General features: G+C 41.8%; 1 protein-coding gene across 1 annotated transcript; it reads right to left on the bottom strand.

Moving 5' to 3' along the window:
* Positions 1-1,892: 1,892 nt before the first annotated feature.
* On the bottom strand, positions 1,893-7,111 carry n6amt1 (N-6 adenine-specific DNA methyltransferase 1). Its single transcript, XM_024426222.2, has 7 exons — positions 6,967-7,111; positions 5,428-5,621; positions 4,998-5,084; positions 4,729-4,819; positions 3,104-3,187; positions 2,879-3,020; positions 1,893-2,509 (listed from the first exon to the last, which is right to left on the bottom strand). Exons 2-7 carry the CDS (start codon positions 5,556-5,558, stop codon positions 2,400-2,402), a joined length of 645 nt encoding a protein of 214 aa, XP_024281990.1. The 5' UTR covers positions 5,559-5,621; positions 6,967-7,111; the 3' UTR covers positions 1,893-2,399.
* Positions 7,112-23,757: the final 16,646 nt, after the last annotated feature.

Here is a 23,757-nt window from a genome sequence, read left to right as displayed (position 1 = left end):
GCCTGGTGGTAGATCTGTCAATGTGCCCTTGAGCAGGGCATTGACTCTGTGTGTCGCTCTGAATGGGAATCTGTTGGATGACTGGTATGAAATGATTTGTCAAGATCGGTGTGGAAGAACTTGACTGGCTTGCACAGAGCCCTGACCTCAACGCCATCGAACACCGACTGCGGTTCAGGCCTAATTGCCCAACATCAGTGCCCGACCTCACTAATGCTCGTGGCTAAATGAGACTGCAGCAATGTTCCAACATCTAGTGGACATCCTTCCCAGAAGAGTGGAGGCTGTTATAGCAGCAGAGGGGGGGACCATCTCCATATTAATGCCTATGATTTTGGAATGAGATGTTCAACGAGCACGTGGAGTAGGATTCTGTGTTTTGCTTTATACACCTTCCCAATGAAAACTAGTTTGAAAAATCATTACACGCAACCCGCAAGGCACCCAGTTCAACTCCTAGTTGCGACCTTTTTGTTTTCCAACCTTCCAAACGAATTACATCTAATCACGTTCTAATTGACTGAGCAGCTTTAATAATGTGCAGCATTGACATTGGTGCCATCTCCCCCTGTTGGCACTGTGGACTATTCCCTATCCCAGTGCCTAGGCCACGTTTGAATGTTGTTTGTTCCCTTTATCAAAATAAAGGTAACCTTCAATGTTACTGTCGACTAAAGGCAATTACTCCCAACGTTTGTAGAGATCGCATTCACCATAAACCCTGCCAATTTCAACTCTGCTAAAACATGAAGTATGTTCATAACATTTGAACATCATGTTACACTATGAGTAATGCAGGGGATATTTAACTACATAAACAAATGTCATACCTTGATAAACTGAGTTGTTCACATCTATTTTAAACAACTTTTTACTTACAACTTTCATATCCACAAAACTGCAGTTGGAGTGGCCTAAGGTGGCGTAGCAGTGACTGAAGAGGAAGCAAGACACCCCACTTTTTTTTTTTAAATTGAAGTGAAATTAAGCAGACCAGATCCAGATGCTACTGCATTGTCTAAGTGGACGGTTAAGTGGACGGGAACACTTTTCTCCGAATGGTAAGCAGCCTGAGTGAACAATCTTTGGTCTAAACTGCTGCCTCCGTTGCAGCATGTGTTCGAATCCATTGCTATTTCAGCAGAACTCATTCACCCGTCTCCCCTCCATCCAAAAAAGCAGAAAATACCAAATTATACCTTTTAAAACTGCAGTTGGCATCCCAGGTAGGATTGTGGAAATCACAATGTTGCAATAAACTAAAGGCTCGTTTCAATCCGCAGCGCTGAATATGAAATTTAAAGGCAATGTTCCCATGTACGCGGGACTGCATCCACTCACAGTAAACGCTGCATGTTGCCTCAATCGGAAATTATCTCTACATTTGAACTGCGGTATATCGCAGATCTTAAGCATCATGGATTGAATCGAGCCCTAAAATGAAATCCAAAGATAATCTTTGGGTCAGTCACTTGCTGACCACACTGCTTGCATCCCAAAATAAATGTACACGTTAATCAATCATTTCATCCAAACTGTTCACGAGTGTCTGCGCAGCTAGGCGCTAAAATAACTATTAGAACTATTTTTGACACGTGACGCGCTGCAAGTCCTGCCTCTTCCATCTCCGCATTGGTTTTTAGGAGCATATACCCATGTGGGTGAGTGAAAGCTAAACTGAGGTCCACACTCCAGTCCAGTTGGTGGTGGTAATGCAACTTAAAGTTGGCACCCAACCACCATATAAAGTCCACAGAAGACTGAAGGAGGAGAAATTACTTAACTAACTTGGTTTCCCATTTTATCTGGATTAATTGTGTAGAGAACACACAATTGTGTGTGACTCAATGGGTCAGAATTCTGAGATCCAGGGGGAAAAAAGGACCTTGTGCTTTTCAGGTAAAATAACCCAATGTTTAATTTCATCCCAAGACAAATCAGCTAGCAATAGCAAGGTAGCTAAATGTCCATGAATGTTTCGACCTGTCCCCAAATTAATATAGTTGGTTCAGAGTTTGTTTAGATATTTAACCTGCGTCTCCTTATGGGGTCTGGTGTGGATGAATAAAATCAACATGCACCCGGTGTAGTCAGCATGTCAATTCTACCTGTACAACATGTCTTCAATACTGACACTGACTGGATCCTCTCCCAATACAAACCGGTTCAAGGAAACTTGAACACTCATTAGCATGGACAACCTGTTCGCCTTTGTATAGTGCATTGGGTTAAAGTCTTGAGACATGGTCACTTGTTTGACCAATGCTCCCATGAATCCACGGTGGCTTTCACTCAATTTATGTTAAAGTTCAGGTGATCACTCATGGTTGTTGAGATGAAACTGAAACCGCTGTGGTCAGAGCAGCAGGTTCATGGTCTCCTCTGTGGGACAGGGAGGATCACGTTGTTCTGTGGAAGCGCAGAACAGACAGGCTCTCTGGACCAGTTCGTCGAGACAGACAAGGCGCTCCCTGCAGGCCAAACTTCCTCAGCAGAATGGTGATCTCCTCTGGTGGAAGAAAGAGATTACAGTAGGGTAGTGTTCATTAGGTATCAAATGAAGGAAATGAACTGAATCAGGGAGGAACTGTCTTTTTTGTTGTTGCAAAGACCAGGGTTGTGGTAATTAATGTTAATGATCCCACCTATATTCTTCAAGTCAGTGTCACTCACTCATTCTGCACAAATGACAAAACATTCCAAGGAGCGGTATTCTAACCCTGGACCTAAACAAGCTATACAGGGTAGACGGCTCTTTTCACAAAGATAGTAAAAAATGCATCAGTGCCAAATAACATCAGGCCGTATGTAATTTAGCAATGTAGACTGAGTAAATATAAACCAAGAAGTCAAAAGAGAATGGAAGTGGGAGGCTCACCTGGATTGTTCTCTGCCACAGTGACCAGGTAAAACAACCCCTGATTGGACAGTAGCTTTGGAAGCAGCGGGAAGAACCTGTCCATCACCTCTCGGCCCCACCTCCCACCAGCCCAGGCTGCCTCGATGCCATGGCTACCCACCTGACAAAAACATACACGCACACTATAAAACACAATTCCGTCACTGGTATGGAGAACAACCAAACACTAGTTTAGTTTTCTACCTCTTCTGATGGCGTGACGACATAAGGAGGGTTGAATAAAAGAACGTCCACTTTTCCACACAACCTTGGCAAGAGAGAGTCCACCTAAAACGGAGAAGGACAGATGTGAAGTTGGGGTGAACAAATGGAGAGGAGGTGTGTGGGTCTTTCTCATCAGACCTGTGTGTGCCTGGATCAAATGTTTAAGATGAGAGTGCATCGGTCTGCGGGACCCCAAACTGTTCCAAATGTGTAGCATGCATCGGTCAGAATATCGATTCAAACGGTATTAATCGCCGGTTAACTTGTTTCTTTGCTCATATTACTTTATTTTTACCTTCTCTCGTCCTCTCCTTCAGTGTGGAACAAAGCATGTAACTGTGTCGACAGTTATTGATCCTCAAGTCATTTTTGCATGGCGAACAACAGGCAATATACGAGTAGCCTAGTCAAACTGCACATTGTGTGCTGCTTCACGCGCTGTCTAACGAGAGGTAGGCTGTGCATCACCTTCAGCATTCTAATGTTTGGAAAATAGCTTGCGCAATATCAGGCTTTATTAGTTGAGTGACAACAATAATAAAGCAAATTTAAAAATCTACCAGTCACTCTCAGATTTTTTTTTACCAACCAAAATCAAATAAAAATTCGCAGACAAATTACACTGATGAGCCTGCTTTGTAATATTTCTAAAAACAAATGTTTTACTAGTAAGAAGTAATGTGGTATATTGTTTAATTTCATTGCATTGTTTTGTGACCCAAGTCTTTAAACCAAAACATCACAGATGAGACTAATTTTCACCTGCCCCTTTAAGGGCTATGAGGTTACTGTGGTTACGTGACTAGAGTCATGTCTGTGCCCGTGTGATTGAGTCTGACTAGTAGGAACATTGTCTTCCCTTCCCTAGCAGTTGAAACAAAAACAGAAAAAGCTAACCTTGCCCCCCCCCTTGTCTGATAGTGGGGTGGTAGATGTCCAGTTTCCCTTATGGCTCAGCTCAGGCACCGACATCGGAGATGAAGAGGTCCAACTCAGTGGAAAATCTGTCTCCCTCCAGCAGGTGGTGTTTTTTCGTTGTTTCACCCGCCATGCACAGAGTTTTTGTATGGGGGTCAATGAGTGTCAAATTTGGTCAACCCAAAAATATATGGCTTATTTTGATCGAATCGAAGTTTCACAATGCTTAAGTTGTTACGAGTGTATTGATAATAAGTAGGTCGCGTGAAATCCTGGCAACTTTGAGAAAGAACACTTTTTAGAACACTTTATATCGGAGTTGTCTCAAGATGGCTATGCATATACATGACATGAATTCATAGCATCTCTCTCTCCATTGAATACAGATGGTTGACTTCAACAACCCTAATCGAATATTCAAAAACTGATTACAATAAGGAGATGCATCCACCAATCCAAAGAAAGGATAGGCGGGAGCTAGACAGCCTGCCATGCCGCTTTGAGGACAACGACTCCCATTGTTAGGGTGAATGGATTCAAACCAAATCGCATTAATTCGTTCCTCGAATAAAACCAAATCGCTTCAAACCAAAACGTATCATTCCTGTATCGTATCCCATGTATCTAGCAACGTATCGAATAATCTTGAAAGAGAAAGATGCACATCCCTAGTGTGTGTGTCTCACCAAGTCAGTGATAATAGGCTGCAGACTAACGGCGTTACAGCGAGACGTCTCCAGAGTGCATTGGGCTGCTGCGGGGTTCACGTCGGTACAGCTGGGGAGGACACACACACAACAAGTCAAACACATCCGTTAAAACACACATACGAGTCACAAGCCCTCTAGACAGTTATTTTTACAAAACGTCCTAAACACAGATATAGGCATGTTACTAAAGCACATCCTAACAAATACAGACAGTCAGTCTCTCTCTCACACACACCCCTACTCACAGGTATAGAGCTGTAGGTCCAATCACGGATGCCAGAAAGGCGGACACCACCCCAGAGCCACTGCCCACCTCTAGACACACAGAGGGGCTGGAGATGAGGGTCAAAGGTCAGTAACTGTATTGTTGACCAGTAGCAGGTATCAGGGTGGTGTTCATTAGGGCACGCAACAGAAAACCTTTAAAGAAGTTTGGCACAGAAAGCAAAAATTCTTATTGGACCAGTCCAGGGAGCTCCTCTCTTTTCAGACTGTTTTCTTCTGTTTGGTGCCTAATGAACACAACCAAGGGTCATTTTCACTAGATACCAAACGGATCAAAACGGGACGGGACTACCTGAACTACCTGTCCAATAAGAAACTCTCGTTGTCGCAAAATGTTTTGCTATGTAAGCACTAATGAACACAACCCAGGTATTGTGACAAGCTGCTCACCTAATTTTCTTTAGTCTGTCAGCATCCTGCTCAAGGGCATCTATCAGGAGGAAGGAGTCCTCGGCTGGCTCGTACACGTCAGTGAAAGGCCCGCGGCCCGCATGGGAGTACAACGGGGTGGGAAAGGACATCTGGCCCACTGACTCACACACACAGGATGTCAGGCAGGGGACAGCGATGTGCTCGACTAGAAGCTGTACAGAGATGGACACAAAACTATTAGGTAAGTGTTTGTCATCCTAAGGTTGATACAAAGTGCTGGACCTCTGAGACAGGATAGACTTCAGACAATGGGTAGAGGTCAAGGGGTTATTGTACGGTCATAGGAATAAATAACAACTGCACTAAATGAACCCAAACAGCGCCTTGGGTGGCCATAATTCTGAGACCACTGGCCATTGGCATAACTGTTTTTTTAGGGAACACACCAATGACTGGGTTCAACAGAAGTTTGTAACATTTCATGAAGCTGTTAAAAATTGATGACAGTATTTTCACATATGTTCGACATTTTAACAAGCAGTGTTTTTAACTGCACCAAACGCCTGCAGCCATGTGAAAGTGTGGAACAACAAAAGGATTAGGCTAAGAAAAGTACATTTTCTGGGTGCCATTTACGATGCCTGATGACCATTATACACTCATAAACAACTTTCACTTTCATAAACTGCAAAGCACGATGCTGTGGTTCATAGACCTATTTAAGTAGCTGTTGGGCATAACCTACACTGAACAAAAATACAAACAACACGCAACAATTTAATTACATTTTTCCCATAGGGATGAAGAACCCAGAAGTAATTAGGACTACAAGCTGGTGAGCTCTATACCACAAATAGAACAATGAGACATATTTCACCGCTTGGCGTTTCCACTCACTACCATCGATTAAACATTCGATCTCAATACAGTTGTATCTCCTCAAAACGAAAATATGCTATGAACAGAGTGGACTAAGTTTTGTAAACGTTATACCTTTGTAAAAAAAAAAAAATCGCGCTATTTAAAAGGAGCGCAAAGGCGAATTGTGTTATTGCACACATGCACTTCACATAGTAGGTGTTCTCTAACGGAAAAATGCGCCAATAGGAGCCTACTCCAGTTCGGCCCACTGACTTATTTCTTCCCATTGGAAACAATTTGGGGTATGTCTTGGTTAAATTATTTAAAAAATGTATATACCGATGTTATTGGTGCGTTCAAGACAACTCGGAAAAATACGACATACAATTTTGACTCAGTGATCTTCAGGTCGGAAAGTCGGCCGTTCAAAAGGTTTTCCCCAGTTGTCTCTCGTTTTTTCCGATTTCCCAGTTGTCTTGAACGCTCGGAAGTCGGAGATTCCATAGTTGTTTTGAACGCAGCATTAGTCGGTGTAGACTAATTTGATGGTGAGAGCTGAATTACCCGTTAGCTAGCTAGGTTGCGATAATGAGTTTCAAAGATATTGCATTATCACTATGTAATGCATGTACATGCCAAATTTACCGACACTAAGTGACAATGTTAGATGAAATGTTTATTGCAAGTTACATTTACCTGAAGCTTTTGGTATGATACGTTTGTTTGAAGCCGATGAAGAGGCGCACGTGTAACTAACTAGATGTTTTTCCTGGTTCCGGTTGTTTCAGTGCATTGTGGGAATTGTCGTTCTGATTAGCACACCGTTGCAACAGTAATGATGGGAGATTCAGAATGGTCGTGGCATTGGAGTTCGATGCGCCAAGAGTCTGTCTTATTAGTACATAAAAACATTGTGCTAATTTGTACATATAGTACATCATTAATGAGAGACTGGGTTGATGGGAGATTTTAAAAAATAAGTGAAGTGTAAGATTAGAATGAGTCAACTAACAGTACTGACGGACATCAGCAGAAGCCTCAAGTCTGTGTGTATATATCAAGTCTGCGTGTCATATGGCCATTATGTTTTATGTGGGTTGGTTAACAACCAAAGAGACTGGTAATATTAATGCATCCAGGGTGTTGGGTTTACACGCCATAACCAGACATGAAGGCACCAGGCGGGTTGTGGGATCATCCTTGTTAACACTGTGTCCTGCTGCTGCATACCACATGACACCCGATTCTACTCATACAGTAGGCCCTGCTCAAAAGTAGTGCACTAAAGGGAATAGGGTGACATTTGGGACAGAGTGAATCAGTGAACCAGAAAATTCTGAAAAGAGACTGCTTCCAAGCATTCCCCTTTCTATATGAATGAAATAGGCCTATCCCAGTAAGCAAAATTACATTGAAAATATGTCTTTTAGACGTCTTTTCCAGACATTGACATCAGGTGCATTTTAGGTGCTGAATGAAAGGTAAAATATTTATTTTACAGCCATTGACTGTATATGTATTTTATACGTATTTTCAGGACGTTGAAAACACTGTACGTATTTCCCGGACGATGAAATCAAGTGCATTTTAGGTGCTGAACGAAAGCAGAAAATACGTATTTTCCAAAAGTTGAAAATATGTCATTTACAGACTTTGAAAATACATCTATAGACACATTTTAACTGCACATATGTGTTGACATTAAGTCACAATAATAATTTTACAAGCCTCTTATAGGAAAGAGGAAACTGAAGATTGAACACAGATATGTATTATTGCTCCCATCTGTCACATGTACTTATATTAACCTTTTCAAAAGCTTTGAAACAGGCCACAATGATGTTCAAAGTAAGCCAGTTTATAGAATAAAGCAACAGACCACTTCAACTACAATATAATTCTCAGTAACGGTTACATCTTTTTATTTTCTTGCTATGGCTGTGATATGTTGTTGTTGATCTACCTTAGTTTGAATGCACTGATGGTAAGTTGCGTCTGCTGAATAACCAAAAAGTAAATGTAAAAACCAAACACTTGCAAAGCATGGTGGAAATTATTCTGATAAGCTCCGCCCCACAAACAAGGACAAATTTGGTCGGTGGGGATCAGATCCAAATCTGAACTAATCATGGATGTCTAGTCTATGTTTCATAAGTTGGGACATCACATTATGGTACAGTAGAGCACAGTAGAGTACAGTACATGACAGTAGAGTTTAATACAGTAGACTACAGTACGGTTTAGTTCAGTAGAGTAGGGTACATTTGAGTAAAGTGGGTTACTTTTCTTTACTCTACTGTACTGTACTTTAATATACTCTACTTTTCTTTACTGTACTGTATACTGTAATGTACTGCACTCTGCTGTGCTCTACTGTACTGTGCTGTGAAACATAGATGTCTATGACTGGTTCAGATTGGGTTCAGTCCAGACCAAAGCTGAACCAATTATAGACGTCTATGTTTGGGCTAAATCAAGTCCGGCCGGATGTCTATCAGCAAGTGTGGCTTGCTGATGCTGAGCCTTTTCAACGGTAACACCCTGGACCAGAGCTAGTATATAGAGCTAGAACACTCAGCCATATTGCCTCAGAACATTAAATGTGCTGTTTAACTCGTTAACGATCTCCTTCGCTCTGAATTACAGACACAACGGGGACCAATAAAAACAGGGCTGTTAAAAACATGTAATTTTTGCAAGTGGTGAGTGATAAATCAAACTTGTTTTTAAATCTCAAAGAGAGCCATGGATTAATAGGGGCCCAAACACACCAAATGGAGGCTGCGTGTCGAAGGCATGGCATAGATGGGCCGAACACCAATAACAGGCTGCAGGCCTATGCTCAGATGTGCTTCTCAGATGTGGCCACGAGGGCGCTAGTGTTAGGATTGGGTGCCTCTATAGGCCCTTTTCATACATTTCTGTGTACCATGAGCTGTTCAATGAAAAGTGATAATGTGCTTGCCTTGAGTTGAGCCCACCTGGTCATGTCACTAATCCTGCTCAACCTATGCCCATGGCCCTCCCTATCTGTGACCTCTGACCTCCTGGTAACTGCCTGTAACTCTTACCTGGATTTGCGTAACCCTCCTGTTGCTGCCTCCCCATACCTTCAGGCAGGGTGTTACTCTCTACAAGGTGAATCCTAACTTTCACGAAAGCTTCATTTTCACAGTGTCAAGGAATTATAACTTCCAATAAGAAGCATTTTTACTTAGTCATGTATTGATATCAATGGGGATGTTACTCTCTACATGGCGAAACCTAACTTTCACTTCAGATACATTTTCACTTAGTCATGTATTCAAATCAAATCCAATTTTATTTGTCACATACACGTGTTAAGCAGATGTTATTCCGGGTGTAGCAAAATGCTTGTGCTTCTAGTTCTGACAGTACAACAATATCTAAAAGGTAATATCTAACAATTTCACAACAAATACCTAATACACACAAATCTAAGTAAAGGAATGGAATTCTGAATATATAAATATATGAACGAGCAATGTCAGAGCGGAATAGACTGAGATGAGTAATGCATGATATGTAAACAATATTAAAGTGACATTATTAAAGTGACTAGTGTTCCATTTATTAAAGTCACCAATGATTTCAAGTCTGTATGTAGGCTGCAGCCTCTCTCTGCTAGTGATGGCATTTAACAGTCTGATGGCCTTGATAGAAGCTGTTTTTCATTCTCTCAGTCTCAGCTTTGATGCACCTGTACTGACCTTGATTTCTGGATGATAGCGGGGTAAACAGGCAGTGGCTTGGTTGGTTGTTATGCTAGATGATCTTTTTGGCCTTCCTGTGTCTTCGAGTGCTGTAGGTGTCCTGGAGGGCAGGTCGTTTGCCCCCGGTGATGCGTTGTGCAGACCGCACCACTCACTGGAGAGCCCTGCGGTTGTTGGCGGTGCAGTTGCTGTACAAGGCAGTTGCTGTACAAGGCGGTGATACAGCCCGACAGGATGCTCTCAATTGTGCATATATAAAAGTTTGTGAGGGTTTTAGGTGACAAGCCTTCTTCACCACTCTGTGTGGGTTGACCATTTCACTTTGTCGGTGATGTGTACGTTGAGGAACTTTCCACCTTCTCCATTGGTGTCCCGTCGATGTGGATTGGGGGGTGCTCCCTCTGCTGTTTCCTGAAGTCCACGATCATCTCCTTTGTTTTGTTGATGTTGAGTGAGAGGTTATTTTCCTGAAACCACACTCACCTCCTCCCAGTAGGCTGTCTCATCATTGTTGGTAATCAAGCCTACTACTGTGGTGTCGTCTGCAAACTTGAAGATTGAGTTGGAGGCGTGCATGGCCACGGAGTCATGGGTGAACAGGAAGTACAGGAGGGGGCTGAGCATGCACCCTTGTGTGGCCCCAGTGTTGACGATCAGTGAAGTGGAGGTGTTGTTTCCTACCTTCACCACATGGGTACGACCCGTCAAGAAGTCCAGGACCCAATTGCACAGGACAGGGTTCAGACTAGAGTTCGACCGATTAATTAGGGCCGATTTCAAGTTTTCATAACAATCGGAAATCGGAAATTTTATTATTTATTTTTTTACACCTTTATTTGATCTTTATTTAACTAGGCAAGTCAGTTAAGAACACATTATTATTTTCAATGATGGCCTAGGAACGCTGGGTTAACTGCCTCGTTCAGGGGCAGAATGACAGATTTTCACTGTGTCAGCTCAGGGGATCCAATCTTGCAACCTTACAGTTAACTAGTCCAACGCTATAACCACCTGACTCTCGTTGCACTCCTGTTACTGCCTGTTACGCTAATGCAGTAAGCCAAAGTAAGTTGCTAGCTAGCATTAAGCTTATCTTACAAAAACAATCAATAAATCAATCATAATCACTAGTTAACTACACATGGTTGATGATATTACTAGTTTATCTAGCGTGTCCTGCATTGCATATAATCTGACTGAGCATACAAGCATACAAACATACAGGTATCTGACTGAGAGGTGGTAGGCAGCAGCAGGCTCGTAAGCATTCATTCAAGCAGCACTTTTGTGCGTTTTGCCAGCAGCTCTTCGTTGTGCGTCAAGCATTGCGCTGTTTATGACTTCAAGCCTATCAACTCCCGAGATGAGGCCTGTGTAACCGATGTGAAATGGCTAGTTAGTTAGCGGGGTGCGCGCTAATAGCGTTTCAAATGTCACTCGCTCTGAGACTTGGAGTGGTTGTTCCCTTTGCTCTGAATGGGTAACACTGCTTCGAGGGTGGCTGTTGTTGTTGTGTTCCTGGTTCGAGCCCAGGAAGGAGCGAGGAGAGTGACGGAAGGTATACTGTTACACTGGCAATACTAAAGTGAATATAAGAACATCCAATAGTTAAAGGTTAATGAAATACAAATGGTATAGAGAGAAATAGTCCTATAATTCCTATAATAACTACAACCTAAAACGTCTTACCTGGGAAAATTGAAGACTCATGTTAATTAAAAGGAACCACCAGCTTTCATATGTTCTCATGTTCTGAGCAAGGAACTTAAACGTTAGCTTTCTTACATGGCACATATTGCACTTTTACTTTCTTCTCCAACACTTTGTTTTTGCATTATTTAAACCAAATTGAACATGTTAACATGTCATTATTTATTTGAGGCTAAATTGATTTTATTGATGTATTATATTTAGTTAAAATAAGTGTTCATTCAGTATTGTTGTAATTATCACGATTAAATACATTTAAAAAATCATCTGATTAAATCGGTATCGGCCTTTTTTGGTCCTCCAATAATCGGTATCGGTATCGCCGTTGAAAAAAAATCATCGGTCGATCTCTAATTCAGACCTTGGGCCTCGAGCTTAATGATGAGCTTGGAGGGTACTATGGTGTTGAATGCTTAGCTATCGTCAATGAACAGCATTCTTACATAGGTATTCCTTTTGTCCAGATGAGATAGGGCAGTGTGATGGCGATTGAATCATCTGTGGACCTATTGGGGAGGTAAGCAAATTGGAGTGGATCTAGGGTGACAGGTAAGGTGGAGGTGATCGTATTCTTGACTAGTTTCTCAAAGCACTTCATGATGACAGAAGTGAGTGCTACGGGTCAATCTTCATTTAGTTCTGTTACCTTTGCATTCAAATCAAATCAAATCAAATTTATTTATATAGCCCTTCGTACATCAGCTGATATCTCAAAGTGCTGTACAGAAACCCAGCCTAAAACCCCAAACAGCAAGCAATGCAGGTGTAGAAGCACGGTGGCTAGGAAAAACTCCCTAGAAAGGCCAAAACCTAGGAAGAAACCTAGAGAGGAACCAGGCTATGTGGGGTGGCCAGTCCTCTTCTGGCTGTGCCGGGTGGAGATTATATCCCATTCTTGGGAACAGGGACAATGGTGGCCATCTTGAAGCATGTGGGGACAGCAGACTGGGATAAGGAGAGATTGAATATGTCCATAAACACACCAGCCAGCTGGTCTGCGCTTGCTCTGAGGATGCGTTTAGGGATGCCATTTGGGCCGGCAGCCTTAAGAGGGTTAACACGTTTAAATGCCTCGGAGCATGCGCAGACTTGGGAGACTTAATGGGTCAAAATGCAAAGTTAGGAAGTAAGCATTTTTCACAATATGAAGACTCTATATACACAATATTTTAATCTGTCATGCCTTTATGGGCAACTAAATATGTAGTGAATGTCTGAGGATGGTGTTTCTTGAAATTCCTCAAAAAGTGTTATTTTAGCATCTATTGCCACTGGAGGGCAGCATGGATCTTTACAACAAACGAACACAGACTGACCCAAAAATGGATTGTGTGTGTGTGTGTGTGTGAACAAGGAAAAACAAGATTGTGTTTACTTTCTTTCGCTCTCCTCTGTATTGCAAGGATTGGAAGAGGACAAGTAGTGCTTACCCAATAAGCATTTGCCATCATTTGTTTTTGTTTTTGGTATGGTCCGGACTGGCCTATGGTCCGGACTGGATTTCAAAATCCACTGACATAGATTTTTGTTCCAGTCCAAACCAAATCTGAACCAATCCTATACATCCACTGACGTCCGGTTCGAACTGTACAGTTGAAGTTGGAAGTTTACATACGCCTTAGCCAAAATTTTAATCAGAGTAAAAATTCCCTGTATTAGGTCAATTAGGATCACCACTTTATTTTAAGAATGTGAAATGTCAGAATAATAGTAGCGAGGATGATTTAATTCAGCTTTCCCAGTGGGTCAGAAGTTAACATACTCAGTTAGTATACTAATACTCAATTAGTATTTGGTAGCATTGCCTTTAAATTGTTTAATTTGGGTCAAACATTTCAGGTAGCCTTCCACAAGCTTCCCACAATAAGTTGGGTGAATTGTGGCCCATTCCTCCTGACAGAGTTGGTGTAACTGAGTCAGGTTTGTAAGCCTCCTTGCTCGCACACGTTTTTTCAGTTCTGCCCACAAATTTTCTATGGGATTGAGATCAGGGCTTTGTGATGGCCACTCCAATACCTTGACTTTGTTGTCCTTAAGCCATTTTGCCACAACTTTGGAAGTATGCTATTATTGTCCATTTGGAAGACCCATTTGCGACCAAGCTTTAACTTCCTGACTGATGTCTTGAGATTTTGCTTCAATATAGCCACATAAATTTCCATCCTCATGATGCCATCTATTTTGTGAAGTGCACCAGTCCCTCTTGCAGCAAAGCAACCCCACAACATGATGCTGCCATCCCCGTGCTTCACGGTTAGGATGGTGTTTTTCGGCTTGTAAGCGTCCCCCTTTTTCCTCCAAACATAACGATGGTTATTATGGGCAAACAGTTCTAATTTTGTGTCATCAGACCAGAGGACATTTCTCCCAAAAGTACAATCTTTGTCCCCATTGCAGTTGCAAACTGTAGTCTGGCTTTTTATTGGCGGTTTTGTGGCAGTGGCTTCTTCCTTGCTGAGCGGCCTTTCAGGTTATGTCGATGTAGGAGAGTAAAAAGGTTATTCCATCAAACCTCAAATTATTAGAATAGTACACAACACAGAACAATCAGGAGGTCAGTGGACCAAACCCGCGAAGAGGAATATTCCAAGGTCAGACAGAAGTGGGTCGTCAGATCGCTATGATTGCCAGGAACTTTACTTTTAGTGTCTATTTTTAATTGCTGCGCTACTGTGGTTACCTGTTGATGTTAGGTAGGCAGCTACAGTAGCTGAATGATGTTAACCTCTTCAGGTTTTGTTTCATTAAATGTATTTTATTTCATCTGGGTGCTTGCGTCACCTACTAACACCCTGGTACTACCCGTAGCTCCCATTCTCCTCAGTCCGAGAAAACACTGAGAGAAAGGTATGTGTTGCAGATTACTCCTTTTGTAGAAGTCCATAATGTGAAATAAATAAAACATCCCGAGATTAATGCTGTAGATATGTGAGACTATTGAAACATGTAACTTTGAGAGTTTTATTGTCGTTATTAATATAATTTACAGAGTGCTAAAAAGTGTTGCTGTTGCTAGCTAGCATGCCTTTGTGAAGCAGACGGTAAACTAAGCTGCCGACTGGTGCTGGCGTTGCATTATGGGAGATGTAGTTTTGGCCCTCTAAGGTCTGAATGGGATAGAGGTGATTTCACGTTGTAACTTGTTTGTGTTGCAGTGATTTTGTACATGAGTTGTTGTATTTTGGTCCTGTCAACACTGAAAGCACATAGTAATATGTTGGGGATGTGAGACAGGATATGAGTTCTACCTTTCTTCATGCTCCTGTATAGAACAACTTGTCAGATGGTGCATTGGAGACTGATGTGTTTCTGTCCTGTCTTTTCACAATACTATTGCAGGTATGGTTCTATTGTCTAAGAATTAAGATGATACATTGTTTGTATTAAGGACTGGTTATTATTTTATACTATACATTATGGCTTTATGCATGAATGTGATTGTGTGAGTCCGAGAAAAACCTGAGAGAGAACGAACAACTTGTCAGATGGTGCATTGGAGACTGATGTGTTCCTGTCCTGTCTTTTCACAATACATTTGCAGATTGACATAAAAGACAAAAAGAGCCGTGGTGTCGCTCTTCATTTCTTGGTTCTCCTGTGGTAAAGACCACTACATCGATATAGGACTCGTTTTACTGTGGATATAGATGCGTTTGTACCCGTTTCCTCCAGCATCTCACAAGGTCATTTTGCTGTTGTTCTGGGATTGATTTGCAGTTTTCGAACCAAAGTACGTTCATCTTTAGGAGACAGAACGCATCTCCTTCCTTTAGCTGTATGACGGCTGTGTGGTCCCATGGTGTTTATACTTGCATACTATTGTTTGTACAGATGAACGTGGTACCTTCAGATGTTTGGAAATTGCTCCCAAGGATGAACCAGACTTGTGGAGGTCTACAATTTTTGTTCAGAGGTCTTGGCTGATTTCTTTAGATTTTCCCATGATGTCAAGCAAAGAAGCACTGAGTTTGAAGGTAGGTCTTGAAATACATCCACAGGTACACCTCCAATGGACTCAAATGATGTCAATTAGCCTTTCAGAAACTACTAAAGCCATGACATCATTTTCTGGAATTCCCCAAGCTGTTTAAAGGCACAGTCATCTTAGTGTATGTAAACCTCTGACCCACTGGAATTGTGATACAGTGAATTACAAAATAAAATAGTGAAATAATCTGTCAGTAAACAATTGTTGTAAAAATTACTTTTGTCATTCATAAAGTAGATGTCCTAACTGACTAATTGTCAAAACTATAGTTTGTTAACAAGAAATGTGTGGAGTGGTTGAAAAACGAGTTTTAATGACTCCAACCTATGTGTATGTAAACTTCCGACTTCAACTGTATTTGGCCCAAACCTACTAACCTTGATTTAGCTTAAACATAGACGTCTACAATTGGTTCAGAACCAATCATAAACGTCCATGGCTCAAACATGCTGCAGATGTTCAGATTTGGTCCGAACCGACCTTGATTTAGCTTAGTTGGTTCAGAACCAATCATAAACGTCCATGGCTGTGTCTTCACTTGACACTTACATTCAACTTCTTCTATTACAGTACAAAGATTGCATTGAAAAGACAGGCCTAGATGCACAAAAGTCGCAGTGTGGTCGGATTTTGTTCAGATCTGGCTGGCCACTTCATGAGGCGGTCAGTGACACATTGTGTGCTGATTTCACATACAGTGGGCTGCATCATCAGCACTCTGCCCACAAGTCTCCAGAAAACGTGTGTTTTGGGAGGGAAAGGCATCTTTTTTTCCCCTTAAACATTGGAGGAAATACGTTCCTAGTGTTTGAGGAATGTGTTTGCTGGCTTCATAAATGCTAGCTGGCTAGCTTATTAGGAATAAAATGTTTGGCTAGAGTTATGCCAACCTGTTTGCAATCCCTTTCACTTTGCTAGCTAGCTTGCGGGCTAGTTAGAGGTTAACCGGCTATTTAGCTACGGTAGCTACTGCCATCAAGTTGTTGTGATATTATCAGATTTAGCCTGTTCCACCGTTTTAAGAATTCATACTGGTATTTGAATATATCGCAGGGAAAAGGAATCTGGACACAATGTGGACACAGTAGACACATTCAAATGTAGGTGTAGATGCATGATGTGTTCGGAATTCCATAATCAGACCACCATGATCAGAATACATAAACTGCATGAACTGTAATGTCGAGACACGGCCTATGTTTCACAAATTTGGACTTCACAGTACAGCACAGAAGATCACAGCAGAGTACAGTACATTATAGTACACAGTACAGAAAAGAAAAGTAGAGTATAGTACAATACAATACAGCACACTAGAGTACAGTAAAGAAACGTAAAGTATAGCGTACTTAACTAAACTGTACGGTACTCTACTCTACTCTATTAAACTATACTGTACTCTATTGCACTGTAATCTAATGTACTCTACTGTACTGTACAATACTGTACTGTACGCTACTGAAATGAACTATACTGTTCTCTGCTGTACTGTACTTTACTGTACTCCACTCTAATAAATTAAACTATACTGTAATGTACTGTACTCTACTGAATAAAACCCTATTGTACTGTACCATACTCTTCTGTGTTCTACTGTGCTTTACTGTACTAAACTGTGCCCTTCTGTACTGTGATATTCAAAATTGTGAAACATGCAGTGCATTTGGAAAGTATTCAGACCCCTTCCATTTTCCATATTTTGTTACGTTAAAGCCTTATTCTAAAATTGATTAAATATTTTTTTTCCCTCAATCTTCACACAATGTCCCATAATGACAAAGCGAAAAAAGGTTTTGAAATTCTTTTGAAAATGTATTAAAAAGTAAAAGTATTCAAACCATTTGCTCTGAGACTCGAAATTGAGCTCAGGTGCATCCTGTTTCTATTGATAATCCTTGAGATTTTTCTACAACTTGATTGGAGTCCACCTGTGTTAAATTTAATTGATTGGACATGATTTGGAAAGGCACACACCTGTCTATATAAAGGTCCCGCAGATGTCAGAGCGAAAACCAAGCCATGAGGTCGAAGGAATTGTCCTCAGAGATAGGATTGTGTCGAGGCACAAATCTGGGGAAGGGTATCAAAAAATGTCTGCAGCATTGAAGGTCCCCATTAACACAGTGGCCTCCATCATTCGTAAATGGATGAAGTTTGGAACCACCAAGACTCTTACCGCCTGGTCAAACTGAGCAATCGGGGGAGAAGGGTCTTGGTCAAGGAAGTGACAAAGAACCCGATAGTCACTCTGAGAGAGCTCCAGAGTTCCTCTGTGGAGATGGGAGAACCTTCCAGACAAAAAAAAACATCTCTGCAACACCACCAATCAGGCCTTTATGGTAGAGTGGCCAAACGGAAGCCACTCTTCAGTAAAAGGCACATGACAGGCTGCTTGGAGTTTGCCAAAAGGCACCTAAAGGACTCTCATACCATGAAAAATAAGATTCTCTGGTCTGAGGAAACCAAGATTAAACTCTTTGGCCTGAATGCCAAGCGTCACATTTGGACGAAACCTGGCACCATCCCAAATACTTATGTAAATTTAATATTTCTGTTTTCCATTTTTAAAACATTTGCAAGAAATACTTAAAACCTGTTTTTGCTTTGTCATTATCAGGTATTGTGTGTAGATTAATGAGGGGGGAAAAACAATTACATCTATTTTAGAAAAAGGCTGTAACTTAACAAAATGTGGAAAAAGGTCAAGGGTTCTGAATACTTTCCGACTGCACTGTTGCCTAGACGTCTTTCATTCTTTCAGATTTGGATCTGTTTTCTGGACCGACCACATTTCTATTTGTTTGGGGGCATAGCTTATTAGAATAATACCCAGCATGTTTTGCAAGTGTTTGTTTTTAATGTCATTAACCTTACTGGTTATTATCCATTGCCGAATCCAGTGTTAGAAAGGTGGGCCTCTTCAATAACAACGTTGAAACTAGCTTCTTGATAGGAACCATAGGATTCATCCCACTTTATCTCAGGATAACACTAAAATCTGATCTCATGACTTTCTGCCAACCCTCCTGTTCCATCACAAGGTGAACGTGTGTGTGGGGGCAGACATCTTAGAAAACTCCCTACAACTCGGAGCACCGATTAGTTTTTGCTCATCATTCCTGAAGATCTAATTCTCTCTGGGTATAAATACTGGCTTCTTTGGGTGTATTTTGATAATCACTGAATTCCCCAGTACAAACTCAGTACAGGTGCATACCAAGTATAAATCAAGAGGTGAGTGTCAAGGGAGCTTACACAGTATAGCACAAATCACAACCAATTGGTCTTTAACTTTTACACCATACATTTCCTGTTAGACTATAAGTATAGCCTGGTATGGATGTCATTAGGGGGGAATTTGGCATCAGTACAAAAATCTAATGTTTTTAAAACTGACAGCATAGGAGATACCTTATCAGTGACCATGGAAGGCATGTCTGAAAAGGGGAGACGAGGACTGACATATACCATACTGACCCTTTATGCATGTGTGCATTCAGTGTCTATGACAGCACATCACAAACTCCCTCTCCTATAGTGGATGGGTCAGCTGTGAGGATCTCAGTTAGTTAGAAGATGTACCAGTAATAAATGCTTATTATTGCATCAAATATCACCCATCCTCACATGCATTGGCTATGTTGAAAATAATATGTTGTGTTATTTCTCTGTCATTTCTGTGTCATGATTTGGCCAAACTACTGTAATCCTTGCTTCGTCATGCCAGCAAAGCTAGGGAAATTTAATTGACTTTAAAGACAACAGAACTGGAGCCGCCTATGCAGTGCTCCCTCTAGCACTAAAGCTAATGGGTACAAAACCAACTCTGTATGCTCAGATCTTTGAGACTTTGATTCCCCTCCAGCTCTCCCTCAGAAGTCTGACTGACAACTTTATGAGTGAGGATTAGCCCAGCTTAGGCAACTGGCAGTATTGTTCTCCTTCATCCCTCAGCCAAAGCGTCAAGAGGCTATCGCTAGCTTTGTTGTTGGCCAGTACAGTTCAGCATGTTCGGACTGACTGCATACTGTTCAGTTACTCACTTTTCAGTTACCCAGTTACCCACTCTTCTCACGTGACTCAAGTTGTATTTCATGGGGCGACTATTGTTAACCAACCAGTATTAAAATATTTCAAAGGATTTATTTTCTTCAGTGAAACACCACAGTGTAACTGAGGATGTAGTGTAACATTTGGTACAGAGGAGTAAAATGCTAGTTTTATATTGAAGATTTATTGGATCAATCGATGGTCATTATAAGGGGCGTCAGGCACCCTAAAAATCTAAGGAGGAACAAAGTAAATGAGGATAGCTTGGGGTGGTTGGAGAATTTTGTATTTTTCAAAAAACCTAAAACAGCTTTTTCCTGCAATCTAGAGCAGTACAGTATGCTTCATTCCATGTAAAAACATGCCTATTTTTCAGCATATCTATGGATACCTCTTCAGCTGTCTGTATCCTTCGGACTGGTGATTCTTATTTTTTACCTTTTCCCACCTGAGTTTCAAATATCTCTAACGGTTGCCCCAGTATGAGTTTTTTTTATGCGTGTTATGTCAGAACGCACTCAGTGTTCCAAAATGTGATTGTTACGTAACAAGACAGTTAACCCACGCTGCCCTCAAACCAAGGCACGCTGTCTGCTAGTTATCTGAAGGCTGTGTTTCAAATGGTCAATTTCAAATGATTTTCTAACAACAGTTTGAATTGAGGTGTGTTCCCCTCCTCAACCTGTTAGGGATCGGACCATTTAAAAAAAATGTTTTGCCTAAAATGACACCCAAATCTAACTGCCTGTAGCTCAGGACCATGTGCTCTAAACGAGGAACTATGCATAAAAACTTTATAAAATGTGTTTTGCTGTTTCCCATTTTCCCTATATATACACTGAAGAAAAATATAAACACAACATGCAGCAATTTCATTGATTTTACAGTACAGCTGAGTTAGTCTGTTCACAACGTTGACATCAGCAAACCGCTCGCTCAATGGTGCATTACTGTGGTTGTGAGATTATAGTCTTCTATTGTCCCCAGCACAAGGTGTGCCTGTGTAATGAACATTCTTTTTAATCAGCTACTTGATATGCCACACCTGTCAGGGGGATGGATTATCTTGGATAAATGCTCACTAAAAGGGATGTTGTCACTGGTGTAGAGAGGAGTAGGCAGGAGGCAGTCGCAGGTTTAGAACTACTACATTTATTTAAGCACAATAGAACAAAGCGGGACGAAACCCAACCCCTGTTGTGCTCAAAATATATATTCGTTGCCAGACCACCGGCTCCAGGTCATCTATAAGTCTATGCTAGGTAAAGCTCCGCCTTATCTCAGCTCACTGGTCAATAAAGCAACACCCACCCGTAGCACGCTCTCCAGCAGGTATATCTCACTGGTCATCCCCAAAGCCAACACCTCCTTTGGCCACCTTTCCTTCCAGTTCTCTGCTGCCAATGACTGGAACGAATTGCAAAATTCACTGAAGCTGGAGACTTATATTTTCCTCACTAACTTTAAACATCAGCTATCTGAGCAGCTAACCGATCGCTGCATCTGTAAATAGCCCACCCAATATACCTACCTCATCCCCATACTGTTTTTCTGTACTTTTCTGCTTTTTTTGGACACCCAAATTTCTACTTGCACATCACCATCTGCTCAAATTGTAATTACTTCACTTCACGGCCTATTTATTGCCTTACCTCCTCACGCCATTTGCACACACTGTATATACACTTTTTTTTTCTTTGGTGTTATTGACTGTATGCTTGTTTATTCCATGTGTAACTCTGTTGTTGTTTGTGTCGCACTGCTTTTTTTCTTGGCCAGGCCGCAGTTGTAAATGAGAACTTGTTCTCAACTAGCTTACCTGGTTATATAAAGGAAAACAATATATACAGTGGGGCAAAAAAGTATTTAGTCAGCCACCAATTGTGCAAGTTCTCCCACTTAAAAAGATGAGACAGGCCTGTAATTTTCATCATAGGTACACTTCAACTATGACAGACAAAATGAGAAAAAAAATCCAGAAAATCACATTGTAGGCTTTTTAATGAATTTATTTGCAAATTATGGTGGGAAATAAGTATTTGGTCACCTACAAACAAGCAAGATTTCTGGCTCTCACAGACCTGTAACTTCTTCTTTAAGAGGCTCCTCTGTCCTCCACTCGTTACCTGTATTAATGGCACCTGTTTGAACTTGTTATCAGTATAAAAGACAACTGTCCACAACCTCAAACAGTCACACTCCAAACTCCACTATAGCCAAGACCAAAGAGCTGTCAAAGGACACCAGAAACAAAATTGTAGACCTGCACCAGGCTGGGAAGACTGAATCTGCAATAGGTAAGCAGCTTGGTTTGAAAAAAATCAAATCAAATTTATTTATATAGCCCTTCGTACATCAGCTGATATCTCAAAGTGCTGTACAGAAACCCAGCCTAAAACCCCAAACAGCAAGCAATGCAGGTGTTGAAGCACGGTGGCTAGGAAAAGCTCCCTAGAAAGGCCAAAACCTAGGAAGAAACCTAGAGAGGAACCAGGCTATGTGGGGTGGCCAGTCCTCTTCTCGCTGTGCCGGGTGGAGTTTATAACAGAACATGGCCAAGATGCCAAAAAAATCAACTGTGGGAGCAATTTTTAGGAAATGGAAGACATACAAGACCACTGATAATCTCCCTCAATCTGGGACTCCATGCAAGATCTCACCCCGTGGGGTCAAAATGATCACAAGAATGGTGAGCAAAAATCCCAGAACCACACGGGGAGACCTAGTGAATGACCTGCAGAGAGCTGGGACCAAAGTAACAAAGCCTACCATCAGTAACACACTACGCCGCCAGGGACTCAAATCCTGCAGTGCCAGACGTGTCCCCCTGCTTAAGCCAGTACATATCCAGGCCCATCTGAAGTTTGCTAGAGAGCATTTGGATGATCCAGAAGAAGATTGGGAGAATGTCATATGGTCAGATGAAATCAAAATAGAACTTTTTGCTACAAACTCAACTCGTCCTGTTTGTAGGACAAAGAATGCTGAGTTGCATCCAACAAACACCATAACTACTGTGAAGCATGGGGGTGGAAACATCATGCTTTGGGGCTGTTTTTCTGCAAAGGGACCAGGATGACTGATCCGTGTAAAGGAAAGAATGAATGTATCGTGAGATTGAGCGAAAACCTCCTTCCATCAGCAAGGGCATTGAAGATGAAACGTGGCTGGGTCTTTCAGCCTGACAATGATCCCAAACACACCGCCCGGGCAACGAATGAGTGGCTTCGTAAGAAGCATTTCAAGGTCCTGGAGTGGCCTAGCCAGTCTCCAGATCTTAACCCAGATCCAGATCTTCTTCCTAGAAAATCTTTGGAGGGAGTTGAACGTCCGTGTTGCCCAGCAACAGCCCCAAAACATCACTGCTCTAGAGGAGATCTGCATAGAGGAATGGGCCAAAATACCAGCAACAGTGTGTGAAAACCTTGTGAAGACTTACAGAAAACGTTTGACCTCTGTCATTGCCAACAAAGGGTATATAACAAAGTATTGAGATAAACTTTTGCTATTGACCAAATACTTATTTTCCACCATAATTTGCAAATAAATTCATTAAAAATCCTACAATGTGATTTTCTGGAGGGAGTATATATACAGTGATTGGGGATTGGAACCAGGTGTGTGTAATGATGATGAGACAAGTCCGGGGTTGATGATGAGTAAAGGGCATTTTCCAGCAGTAGGTTTGGCAGCAGCTAGAAGGCCTGACCCTGAGCTGGACAAGAGGGGGAGCCAAAGCAAAGGCTGGTGTGACAGTGACAGTACCTCCCCCCCGACCTTGGGGACAACCCCAGAGACATGGTGCAGGCCAGTCGGTCGGTCGTGATGCCGCCTGTGGGTGTCCCGAATGAGAGAACGATCCAGGACTTCCTGCACCAGAACCCAGCACCGCTTTTCGGGCTCAGCTTCCGGCAGGGCAGGTGGAGGGACAAGTCCTTCGTAGAAAGCCAGACCCTGTCACCGGAGTGAAATACCGGGGCCACACTGAGTTGACGATTGGCCTGC

The sequence above is a fragment of the Oncorhynchus tshawytscha genome, linkage group LG07 (genome assembly GCF_018296145.1).
Source record: "Oncorhynchus tshawytscha isolate Ot180627B linkage group LG07, Otsh_v2.0, whole genome shotgun sequence".
Lineage (NCBI taxonomy): Eukaryota > Metazoa > Chordata > Actinopteri > Salmoniformes > Salmonidae > Oncorhynchus > Oncorhynchus tshawytscha.
The sequence above is the reverse complement of the archived record's forward strand: the minus strand, read 5'-3'. Positions and strand labels throughout refer to the sequence as shown.

What these genes read in the sequence shown, in the direction of transcription:
- n6amt1 (XM_024426222.2), bottom strand. Translation starts at nt 5,558, where the DNA reads ATGTCCTTTCCCACCCCGTTGTACTCCCATGCGGGCCGCGGGCCTTTC. An exon ending in AGCCTATTATCACTGACTTG is followed by an intron (nt 3,188 to 4,728) that starts GTGAGACACACA and finishes TCTCCGTTTTAG; the next exon opens with GTGGACTCTCTCTTGCCAAG. An exon ending in TGTGGCAGAGAACAATCCAG is followed by an intron (nt 2,510 to 2,878) that starts GTGAGCCTCCCA and finishes TTCTTCCACCAG; the next exon opens with AGGAGATCACCATTCTGCTG.